We start from the raw sequence: 12,800 nt of genomic DNA on the forward strand, positions 1-12,800 counted from the left end.
GGCATGATAATGAAGGGGAAAGACCAACCAAACCAACCAATCAAACCAAGCCTTCCTCTCGGTGCGTTCCAGGCAGAGAAGCCTCCACTGCCCACTGACGACGCGGAGGAGAGCCACTGGTTGGACGAGGGCCAGGTGGAGTCCCAGTTTGGGCCGGGCCAGGTGGCTGGTGGCGGGGCTGATGGGCAGGACCGCCCAGCCTGGGACTCCAAGCTGCAGTACGTCCTGGCCCAGGTGGGCTTCAGCGTAGGCCTGGGGAACGTCTGGAGGTTCCCTTACCTGTGTCACCAGAATGGAGGAGGTGTGCAGTTTTATTTCTTGAAATTGTTATTCTTTAATTGAATCCTCTTTTTAAAGAGCCTTTGAGCCCACTGTTTCAGCTGGAATTTGAACACTGAGTTTATAAATCAAATGTTTTGGTTTGGGAGTTCTCGGAAAGAGGAGGGCGTGTCATCTCCATGGTTACAACCTTTAGCACTGTTAACTTGTGTTTGAGTGTTATAAAGAGCGATGTTGTGTAAGAAATATGCCACACACCGTAGCGATATACTATAAGTGTCCGGGAATCCTAACCCTCACTGGGAAGCGCACATTAAATACATCGCTGCTCAGACGGAGCTTCACCATCAACCAACACCTATCGTTATACTACAAGTGTCTCTTGGACGCCGCGATCAACCACTGCCTATATAGACCTCCAGATGTCCGCACTTCCGCATAAATGGCGACGTTGACGATCATTTGAGACAAATTAGCATGTTTAAATCAAAGAAAAAACTATTTTGGGTTTACTGGCTTTTTCTCTTTAAGAGTGTCAGTGGTGGCCTTATTATCTTGTTGTAGTAATGTGAGCATAAGAATATCCTCTTTGGTGGATGCTTTTATCCTCCAATTTTTTTTTCTTCTTCAGGTCAGAACGATGGGTTTATAAACAGGACCTCAGCCTGTATTGTGTGTTTTCTGCAGGGGCGTTCATGGTGCTGTACGTGATTCTGCTGGTGGTGATTGGCGTTCCCCTCTTCTTCATGGAGCTTGCGGCGGGCCAGTGCATCCGGCAGGGCAGCATCGGTGTGTGGAAGCACATCTCCCCCAAGCTGGCGGGCATCGGATACTCCAGCTGCTTGGTGAGAGCTTCAAGTCTGTTGGTTTATTCCTTCATTTGAGGCCCCAACCACGCTACTCATGTCTCCATTCTATCCTACCTGGGCCTTCCCTCCGCAAGTCAAGTCAAGTTTATTTGTACAGTACATTTCATATGGTATACACAGACTCAATGCGCTTTTAGGCCTTCTTCTAGTGGACATACTGGGAAGAGGCAGCATTGATTGTTTAAATGTAGCTGTGAACACGCAGGGTTTCTAAAACGCTGCGTGTTCACACCTAAAGATAACTTTTTTTCAAATATTTTCCGTTCACCTGTGACACATTTGAAAAAAAGTTATCTTTAGGTGTGTGTGTGTGTGTGAGACCATGTGGTGTAATGATTTATGTGTTGGAACTCGTGTTACGCAACAGGCAAAACTAAAACGAGACGAACAGAACTCCCACGTGGCTTGGTAACACGAGAAACAACAATATTATCACATCAACTGACTGCCATAGTTTTGCCAATTGTACTTAAATAATAAAATCTGATTGTGTTTTACACCAAATCATAGAAAAATGTACTACTAATAGCTTCTCAAACCCAACGGTTGTCAGCTAGGTCTTAAAGCTGGTATTTCACACTACAGTCACACCTCAGAAAGTGGTGAACATGTGTAAATGTGGCTAGTGGTGACCCAGCCCTCCATGTTGCCTGGATGCCTACATCTCCCATTACACGACAGTTTCCATATCCACTGTGTCCATTCAACCTGGGATCCTTTAACCTGGCCTAGGTTAAATTGCCCAGTGTATGCAGCCTACCTGTTTGGGTCCTTATTACAAGAAGCCAAAATACTACTGTAGTAAATACTACACTAACTGCTTCAGCTCTGTCTGTAGTAAATACTGTTTAGCCTCCTTGAGTAGTTAATACTTGACCTACTGTTTTGCCTCCTTCAGTAGTTAAGGCTATACTAAATGATTGTCCTCTTTCAGAAGTAAACACTATCCGAACTGTTTCTCCTCCTTCAGTAGTAAACACTAACTGTTCCTCCTCCTTTAGTAGTAAATACTATACTGTTCCTCCTCCTTTAGTAGTAAACACTAAGTGTTCCTCCTCCTTTAGTAGTAAATACTATACTGTTCCTCCTCCTTTAGTAGTAAACACTAACTGTTCCTCCTCTTTTAGTAGTAAATACTAATAATAACTAATACTGTTTGTCCGACTTCAGTAATAAATGCTTTACTAACCGTTTGTCGTCTCTCAGGTGTGTTTCTACGTGGCTCTCTACTATAATGTCATCATTGCATGGAGCCTCTTCTACATGGGAAACTCTTTCCAGTACCCCCTGCCGTGGGAACAGTGTCCCATCGACACTGCTACCAACAACACAGGTGTGTGTGTGTGTGTGTGTGTGTGTGTGTGTGTGTGTGTGTGTGTGTGTGTGTGTGTGTGTGTGTGTGTGTGTGTGTGTGTGTGCCTGAGATTACTGCAAGCGTAAATTGTGCACAGAAAATGATTTATGAAATGTTTTTGGTTGAATTGGATGAGAAACTTATTTTGTAAAGCTGTGATCATTTCTTTGCTTGTTTTGGGGAGGATATTGCTGCAGCTAGGGTGTTCCACTCCCACCTTTGGGAAAAAAATTACGTTTTAGAGTTTGTTGTTTGGGCTACCACTTTCGAACGAAACGTAGACAAAACAAATTCTCTATGAGACACTGGCACTCTGTAGGCCTAACCCTAACCCTAAAATCTATGAACTGATCATTCGCAGTTTCATTCAGACTCACGGCTGACCACCGAAAAGGAGGACGTTGTGTAAGAGGACTAATTGCGTTCTGTAAAGTTTTTTGTTCTAGTTTTCCCAGGGGACGCACCCTCCCCCATACTTTAATGATCTTGCTCATCCAATCCAAAATGAAGGTGGCCGCTATTTTCAAATAAAGTAAATTGAAATCCCCCATTGAAATCAAATATACACACTACAGAGTAGCAGCTATCTGATACCAGTTCCTCTGTTCCTGACTTAACATAAACCCCCCTCCCCCCCTCCTCTTCTCTTCTTACCATGTGACCAGTTAAGGAATGTGAGGGCAGCTCCCCTACGTCCTATTTCTGGTTCCGAAAGGCCCTTGACATCACCAACTCCATAGACGAATCAGCGGGGTTCAACCCGATCATGACAGGCTGCCTATTGGCTGCTTGGGCCATCGTTGCCCTTGGGATGATCAAAGGAATCAAGTCCTCGGCCAGGGTAAAACCTTGTCAATTATTATTCATTATTATTCATATCACAATGTCAATTTTTTATAATGTGTATTGTCAAATGAAATTATGCTTTTTATTTCGTAAGCTTATAATTTTCTAGTTTATTTTCCACTCTATCATGTGCATAGATGCCAGAATGTTAGACCTGACACATACTGTTTGTGCTCTCCAGGTGATGTACTTTTCCTCCATCTTCCCGTATGTGGTGCTCGCCATCTTCCTCGTGCGAGGTTTGATGCTGGATGGGGCGATGGAGGGGATCACCTACATGTTCTACCCAAAAGTAAACACTCAGTTTCATCATATAAGAGATATATCTATATTGATGGACTGATTTTTTAAATAATTACCTATATTATTTCAAAAGAACTATTCAGTCATAGATAAGCGATCGTCAATCTCAACCAGCCCGAAAAACCCAAGTTAAAGTATACAACTCCTTTTTTAAACAATGTATTCCTCTACCCTCTCTCTCCCCCCCCTCCCTTCCCCCTCCCCCGTCTCCCCCCAGGTCTCCACCTGGGGGGAGGTGCAAGTGTGGCGGCAGGCGGCCACGCAGGTGTTCTTCGCGCTGGGCCTGGGCTACGGATCCGTCATTGCCTACTCCTCCTACAACCCCGTCAACAACAACTGCCACCGGGACGCGCTCATGGTGTCCGGCATCAACTTCATGACGTCTGTGCTGGCGTCGCTGGTTGTCTTCGTGGTGCTCGGCTTCCGCGCCAAGAACATCACGCTGCGCTGCGTGGCGGAGTGGGTGTTCTTTCTCTTTGTGTTTGTTTAGCTTGTTTGTTTGTTTATGGGGGGGGGGGGGGGGTTCTGTGTGTGTGTGTGTGTGTGTGTGCGTGCGTGCGTGTGTGTGTCATCCGATCTGTTCCACATTTCAGGAAACAGAGGGGACAGATGGAAGGCACAGACGTGTGTGTCGTGTTTGCTAATGTGGTCGGAATTTTGTGCTGTCCCCAATCGTTGGCAGTACAATTTGGCTACTGGATCTCTCTCGGACTCTTGTGTACTAATGGGACACCAATTTGTGTGTGTCTGCACACGTGTACCTTGTAGTGCTTCTACTGATCTAAACGTTTAATTATTGCCAGCAATGCATAATCGGTGATGGATATTATTAGGTTATGATGGCGTACGTTGCGCCAACGTAACTTTGGTATCCTTCAGTAACCTGGGCCTGCTGGGGGACGGGGCGTCCCATTGGTCGGGGCAGCCGTGGTGGCCCCAGTTCAACGTGAGCGACCCGAGCTCCGTGTCCATCGGTGAATACCAACAGTGGTTCTCGCACTACGGCTCCCTGGCGGGTCCAAACATCACCGATTGCAATCTGGAGAAGGAGATGAATAAGGTAATTCTGAAATCCAGTGGTTGCTCACTTTTGAAAGTGAGAACACCTAAGCTTGAACAAATCCTCACCAAAATGTTCATTGTAGAATTTATATCCATACTATGTATAACTGTAGCTGCACACTTAACAATACAACCCTCCAATATTACTTTTCTGTTGCTGTAATTATATAGCTATTAGCTACACTATATAACTACTGTTATATTATGCTAACTAACTATAGTAATTATTATATATATTAATATTATAGTTGTTCAATATTATTGAATGAACTACGACATCCCATGTCCACCTATATTAACACCAGCCACACACTGTACACCTTTATCCTCCTTCTCCTCCACGTCTCCCAGGGTGTGGAGGGGACAGGGCTGGCATTCATAGCCTTCACCGAGGCCATGGCTCTGTTCCCCGCCAGCCCCTTCTGGTCCACGCTGTTCTTCCTCATGCTGCTCAACCTGGGCCTCAGCACCATGTTTGGCACCATGCAGGGCATCCTCACCCCCCTCATGGACAACTTCAGCCTGCTGGGGCGACACCGCACTGTGCTCACCGGTAGGATGGCAGTGGTTTCATTTAGTTCATTTATTATAATTATTGTTATTATTACTAATAACAAAGTGTGTTTGTGTTTTATAAGTGTTAATTTTGTTTTGATTTGTAGCTGCTTCTTTCTATTTCTATCTATCTACATATATATATATATATATATATATATATATATATATATATATATATATATATATATATATATATATATATATATATATATATATATATATATATATATAGAGATATTATGTATAATATTATGTTGTATGGTTATAACTTAAAGGGATACTTCACCGGTGGAGATAGGAAGGTTATATGCAGTAAATAATTCTATATATTATAAATGTGCAAAACAAATTGAAATCGGTTCATCCTAGCCTGAGAAAAGGCAGAAAGTGTCTCTCTGGCTCAAAAGTAAAAAATCCTCCAACTCCCACAGTACATTGCGCTCGCTGCACCGCCCGCCTGTTTCCGTTTGGAGGGGGAAGGACCCATGGTCCTAGCGCGGGTGGTAGCGCGAGCAAACTTTGTGTAAACATATCCCTGTGAAATAAGTGTTTATCTTATACAATAGGCCTACTTTAGTATAACAGCACTTGGGTTAGTAAACAAATCAACATGAATTTGAAGTTTTATTCATGAAAAAGTATGAACTATTGACAAAAATAAAACGTGTAGGGTGCGTTTGCTAGAGTGAAAATAGTCACAGCTCATCTTGAGCATCTACTGTCTCCTGGTAGCCACGGTACTGCCCATCTTGTGCTGTCTAATGAGCTCCGATGGCCTGGACAACAAAGGAAGCCGATACTGTCTGAAGAAAGAAAGAGAACAACATTAGCAAAGCAAGATAAATTATGCCTTGAGTAGCCTATTCAGCATTACACGGACTTCAAGCTAACGTAACGTTGCCTATGCTCTGCCAATAAGATCGGCTACTTTCGGATAACTACATTGTCACGTTCTCCGGGACTCAAAACTATTGTAGCCAATGTGTTAGTAAAAAAACAAACACTTAATCTATGCTCAGACGTCTGTTTCTCCCGACAGGCTTTGGCTGGCGTTTCCAGTTCACTTTCTGGGTCCGGAAATATGTATCCAATACCCAACTGTTCAGATGAGGCGTAAAGCCTGGGTGAGAGGTTACACACATGGCGCCGTCCTCGCCAGATTCAGAATTTATTCTAGAAGAAACTGGCATCGCTGAAATTCGCTGCAGCACAGGGACTCTGTGTTTTAGTGTCTATAGGCGAACAGAGCAATCCGGCGTGCTCCGGCTCCTCGCCCTCGGCAACAGGCAAGGCTTGCTCAGCTGCAGCCGCAGCAACCTCCTCCTCTATTTGTGTCAATTCTTCCTGGCTTCATTCTGGCTCGTACTAATAGCCCTGAAAGTCAGAATCCAACAATAGATTTTCAAAATCCACTTTGACTGTTTCCCATTGCAAATTTGTTCTCTAGCTAAGCGGTGAAGAAACATGGCGGACATTGTGTTTACATCTCGTACGCGAGCTCCCGCCCCCCCCCCCCCCATTCCTTATTGGTGGGCTCACAAATTTGCGGAACCAGTGGTTTGTAGTTCTCGGCCCTTCTAGCAGGCAAGCAAAGTTCTCATGAGATGACGTCGTCATCTCGAGAGAACTTTGCTTTGAAAATTAGATCAGGAAAGCTGGGCCAAGGGAAGACTGGGTTAGACTGAGGGGAATTACAATAGCGATTTTATAATGATGAAACGCCGGTTCTGAATGGGTGGAGTATCCCTTTAAGCACTTATGCATATTTAGTTACCAACTGGATCACATTTCCAAAAAGCACAGTTAAAAAAAACCTCACTCTAAGCCTGCTGTATGAAAGCATTGTGATTGGTAGTTTATTTGGAGACGTCAGCCATAAGAATAACACTGACGACAATCAAGGTCTGCCAGTCACTATCTTCAGCGTCATTCATCCAGTCCTGCCAGACCCTCCTGGCACTAGGCTTCACAGGTCATAGCAATCCTGCGTGTTTTGTCCCATCCCAACCGGTCAAATCACATGACTGCTTTACTTGGGGAATCTTGCATTTCTTGGAAATTAACATAGTCTCTAAATGCCTACATGGCTTGTCTTTCAGTTGCTCTGTACATGAAAGAATATATGTTAGAGGGTTTAACCACATGGAGGAATTTTAAGAGAAATTCCCCAAGGATTAAAATGCCCTGTTGGGAAGAGATTTGACGATTGTAATCCGATGCCGACACACGTGGCCGGATTTATCAGAGCTAGGAAGAATGATGAAAAACAAGATGCAGTCACACAAGTCAAAACTTTTGAGCACTAGCATTACTAAAGTCCAACTGCTTTTACTAAATTCCTTTAATCTAAGATGTTTTGATAATCACTTTATGAATTTGTTGACAAAATGTAATTATAAATAACGATTCTCAATGTGTTATATTTCATAGTTAAAAGTCCCATGGCATGAAAATCTGACTTTATGAGGTAACAACATCTAACATTAATATGAGTTGCCCTAGCCTGCTTATCGTCCCCCAGTGACTGAAACTTGCGTTCGGTGTAAAACGAGCACTAGGTATCCTGCTCGCCTTTGAAAAAATGGAAGCTCAGGTGCGCTGATTTGGAATGTGGCCCCATGTGTCGTCATAAGGGGCCAAGTTACCTCCCCTTTCTCTGCCTTGCCCGCCCAGAGAATTTGGCCCGTCAATGAGACAATGAGCTACACCGTGTTAGCGCCGTGTGTGTGTGATTACACACACTCTAACGCAAGTGTTGTACACTTTTTTGTTATTTGGATAACCGTTTTGCTGTTGGTGTTATGGCAGATAACGCTTCGGTTCTCTGACCTCTCTGGTATTTCCACAACGAGACTCGTAGTGGGGGTTATCTCAGCCATAGTTCAGAAGGAATTGGGGGAAAGGTACTCTGGCTTTGGCTCCCTGAAGTACATGAACCGCGACATGGAGGAGAAAGGGATTGTTGGCCGTGAATGTTTCCCGCCGGAGCCCAGCTGCCCGCCGCCCGCTACCCGCGGGCAGCAGGCGGGTGGTGGTGCCTCGGCAGCGGGGCTCTGGCAGGAGACAATCGCAGGCAACAATCCCTTTCTCCTCCATGTCGCTGTTCATGTACTTCAGGGAGCCAAAGCCAGAGTACCTTTCCCCCAATTCCTTCTGAACCATGGCTGAGATAACCCCCACTACGAGTCTCGTAGTCGACGCAGCCGTTTGAGATTCATAATATCGTCTGGAGGCGCACACAGCTTTTGGCCGTGATAATATATATTATATGATATAGATATCTATTTATAATATGATATTATTGAGATATAGAGCTCCAGAGCTCCCGCCGGAGCACCCGGAGGGTTTACAGAACACGGCCAAAGGCTGTGTGTGCTTCGCCATTGTGATACATACAGACACCGAAACGGCACATTTGGGGAAAGCTCAATGTGCGACTCGCTCATAGTGGCTATAATTCTGCACCACGGCTGAATTTCAGGAACGTCTTCAAATACTGTGTTAGGGGGCCCACTAATATCTATATTAAAGCATCCATAAAGTAGCATGTCATGTGACCTTTAAGATAACCTGGGTATGTCTGTTGTCAAAGCTGATCGATATTGGTATAGTAATGTTATCTGTTATGTTAACTCAGAAATCCTACAAATAGAGAACAAATATTGTGCTGTTTTAACTCTGAAGGTCTCCCGCCTACTGAATGTGCAATCACTCTTACTCAATCTTGCACATTACAACTTTAACGTGACTATTGAACATCATCAATTAGCAATAATAAAGCCATCCCAACGTTTACTTTAACCATGTCTTTTGCCCTCTTTCTTGCTCTTTGCTTTAGTCTCTAGCTGTGCTTTGGGCTTCCTGATTGGCTTGCTGTTCACTCAGCGTTCAGGGAACTACTTTGTGACGATGTTTGACGATTACTCCGCCACCTTGCCGCTTATCATCGTGGTGGTGTTTGAGACGTACAGTGTATCCTGGGTTTACGGAGCAGACCGGTGAGAGAAAAAAACTAGTTACTACTACTAAATTAAGGTTCTAAACTAGAACCTTAATTTAGTCAGTGACTCAAAAGTATGGCAGTTGATGCACTTTAGCGTATCCCATCCACTGATAATTGAATTTTAATGGCAGGACACATTCATGTTCATAACATGAGTCGGCTCATCTCATTTTACACTCAAGTTACACTCTCATTAAAAATTAGAAACAATCCCTCACCAGGTCGATGATATTGGCAGGTTACAGGGACTTGACTAATGACAAGGAAGTTTGAGTGAAATACCTTGCAGGCTGTCTGATTTTGTCCCTTTATACTACATGAAGAATACATGCAAGAGGACTCATGTTTATATACTTCACATAACTATACCATTTTCTCCAGTTTCTTGGATGACATTGAAGTAATGCTGAAATGGCGCCCCCCGGTGGTGTACAAGTACCTGTGGAAGTACGTCTGTCTGCTGGCCATGGTGGGGCTGCTGGTTGCCAGTATTCTGCGCATGTTCTTCAAATGGCCCACGTACACCGCCTGGAATGAGAACACGGTAAGACGCCAGCTCATGAGATACCTGTGCATACCTGTGCAACCTGTGCTCAAAAAGTAATTATTTACCTCTTTATATCTTCTTCTCACAAATGTTCTTATTGCAAGTCCCTTTGGATAAAATAATCTGTTTTAATTTCACATAGTTGAAAGTTTAAAATTATAAATATTATCAAAACATAATAAATTGTAATCCATTACTGCGATCTATTTGATCTCCGACCTAACCGCACTAATTTCCTCCCACCACAAACCCCTCCTCTCTCGCCCCATCCCCCCCACCTCCGCCCTCATCACCAACCCCTCCTCTCTCGCCCCCATCCCCCCCACCTCCGCCCTCATCACCAACCCCTCCTCTCTCGCCCCCATCCCCCCCACCTCCGCCCTCATCACCAACCCCTCCTCTCTCGCCCCCATCCCCCCCACCTCCACCCTCATCACCAACCCCTCCTCTCTCGCCCCCATCCCCCCCACCTCCGCCCTCATCACCAACCCCTCCTCTCTCGCCCCCATCCCCCCCACCTCCGCCCTCATCACAAACCCCTCCTCTCTCGCCCCCATCCCCCCCACCTCCGCCCTCATCACAAACCCCTCCTCTCTCGCCCCCATCCCCCCCACCTCCGCCCTCATCACCAACCCCTCCTCTCTCGCCCCCATCCCCCCCACCTCCACCCTCATCACCAACCCCTCCTCTCTCGCCCCCATCCCCCCCACCTCCGCCCTCATCACCAACCCCTCCTCTCTCGCCCCCACCCCCCCCACCCCCACCCTCATCACAAACCCCTCCCATGTTTTGGGTCATGGTACCCCCACTGCCACCATGACCCAAAACACCACTCCAACCATCACCCAAACCACTACCACCACCACAACCCTCATCCCGACCACTCGTCTGCAGGCTTCCGAGGCCAGCCTCCAGTACCCGGGCTGGGCGCTGGCCATGATCACCGTGCTCATAATCATCCCCACCCTGCCCGTACCCATCGGCTACGTTTACTCCACTCTGCGTAGCCGCGGCACTTCCCGCCTCCGGCCCCAAGATGCGGGCGTTGCCGGCTGCGTGGCCATAGTCGGCCAGGATTTGCACCGCGAGATGTACACCAAGTGCAGCTCCATGGAGCGTCTGGACGCTGCGTTGGAGGAGGAAGAGGAGGAGGATGAAAAGCAGAGGGGCGGAGCAGCTTGCTCTAGGGTGGGGTTCTTGTCTGGCCGTAGTGAGGAGCACTACCAGCTCCTCCCCCAGCGGGCAGAGCCGGAGCTGGAGGAGGAGCAGGAGGAGGACACGGTGGTGTGATTGGTTCAGGAAGCAGGAAATAGTTGCTGTTGAGTTTTGACACAAAGACTGAATTTCATCCGAAAGGATGGCCGTTGATGGTTATCTGTAACTCCTCACATGAGAGAGACTAGTTGTTTTATTTGTTGTCATTTTTGTTTTAGCAGTACTTTGAACGTTTGAAACACCTCAGCACTGGAGGTTCAGGTTGGGAGGAGAAGCTAAGTGGGTTTAGGTCTAGCCAGCCTTTTGCAGATGGGCCAAATGCTCATGCCATCCTCTACTTCACTCTCATTGGACAACGGCTAGCGCAGGGGAGGGACCTATATCTACTGCCTCATCTCTGGAATTCAATGCAATTATTGACACATCGTAAGTGTTCACAATATCATGAATGTAGGGCTGCGCTCCCAAGTGGCTGATATGGCCTGATGTTTGCACACCTGTCCCACCTCAGCAGCAGGTGCAGTGGAGAACCAGTTCGACCAGTTGAAGTGGTCCACAATCTCCACTCAGCATTGGAACAACCAAGTGCTTTTAGATCATTTACCAAGAGATTATTTTAGCAAAATGTAAGTCCTGTCTATGTTCTTATTTCTGTCAGGGGTTATTTGAGAATGTAAACTGCATATTGGTGATAAAGAGTGGAAGAGATGAAAAGCTACGAGGCTACATATGTGTCAAATATCTGATAGTCTGCAGAGTGACTGTACATGAAACACTATGTCAAGATGCTGTACAACTCAATGATTGTGAATATCATACAATAATCCAAAGATTATTGACTGTTTTCTACATTAGAAAGTTTACTTAGCCGACTTCAACTTCTGGAGCCGCTCTTAGACTGTTTTTTCCACCTTTTTTTATTTTTAAGTCAATTGTATATAGTTTGGATGTGATGGGGTGATCTTGAAACTGAAATCCCTCCTCCTTATCGTTGGCAAACGAATTGTCCTCCTTATAACATAATCATTTTGTCAAATAATAGAGTGGAAGCCCCATTTTAACAATATATTTAACTAATTACGAAATGAAATGTATAATCCTCATGGAACTACCAAACCTTCACCCAGTCCATGTAATAAACATCCATGGCGACAATGTCCCTTCATATAAGTTAACTGCTGAATCAGAAACTTGAATAATAACAGCATATGTAACAAATGTTGCTGGGGAAATGGAGCTCGGCGGGGAAGATGTGCTGTAGTAGACCCATTAGTTTTACTGCCTATGAATGTGAGGATAATGTAAAATAACTACCCAGAAGACATGACTCTTTAGCTTCATGGCCTTCAAGCCAGCTTCCTGATGTATTGATCTGAGTGTAGATTTAGCCTATCTTTCATACCAACACTTTTGGTGTTTTTCTTCTACGATATTTCTATAGATAGTTTGGGGCCGTTTTATTTCTTGGTTCACCGTTTAAAACCATGTGCATTTGGATGTAGGCTACTGTATTTCTTGAGCTCGTATAGACAAATGACAATGATGCATTGGTAACTAACCCTACTAAACCGACCCTCTAGATGGCAACGCACGACTTGGACAGACGACTAGAGAAAATCCATACGATTATCCCACTGCCACTTTCCCCCCTACTATCATTGGAGAGCGTGGAGAAAGAGAAAACATGACCTCTCTGATAAGGGGTCGTTCACTAAACTTTCACTAAACGGAACTTCGACATGCCTCTTGTATTTATCAATAAAA

At 45.3% G+C, this 12,800-nt stretch overlaps 1 protein-coding gene across 1 annotated transcript; it reads left to right on the forward strand.

Annotated features, from left to right (window-relative positions):
* Positions 1–3: 3 nt before the first annotated feature.
* On the forward strand, positions 4–11,111 carry slc6a16a (solute carrier family 6 member 16a; the record flags this gene model as incomplete). Its single annotated transcript, XM_079747105.1, has 11 exons — positions 4–301; positions 967–1,124; positions 2,355–2,481; positions 3,168–3,343; positions 3,530–3,640; positions 3,869–4,110; positions 4,531–4,711; positions 5,065–5,266; positions 9,110–9,269; positions 9,656–9,818; positions 10,716–11,111. 11 exons carry the CDS (start codon positions 4–6, stop codon positions 11,109–11,111), a joined length of 2,214 nt encoding a protein of 737 aa, XP_079603231.1.
* Between the last annotated feature and the right edge of the window lie 1,689 nt (positions 11,112–12,800).

This window comes from Pollachius pollachius (genome assembly GCF_949987615.1).
Source record: "Pollachius pollachius genome assembly, chromosome: 11".
NCBI classification, from domain to species: Eukaryota; Metazoa; Chordata; class Actinopteri; order Gadiformes; family Gadidae; genus Pollachius; species Pollachius pollachius.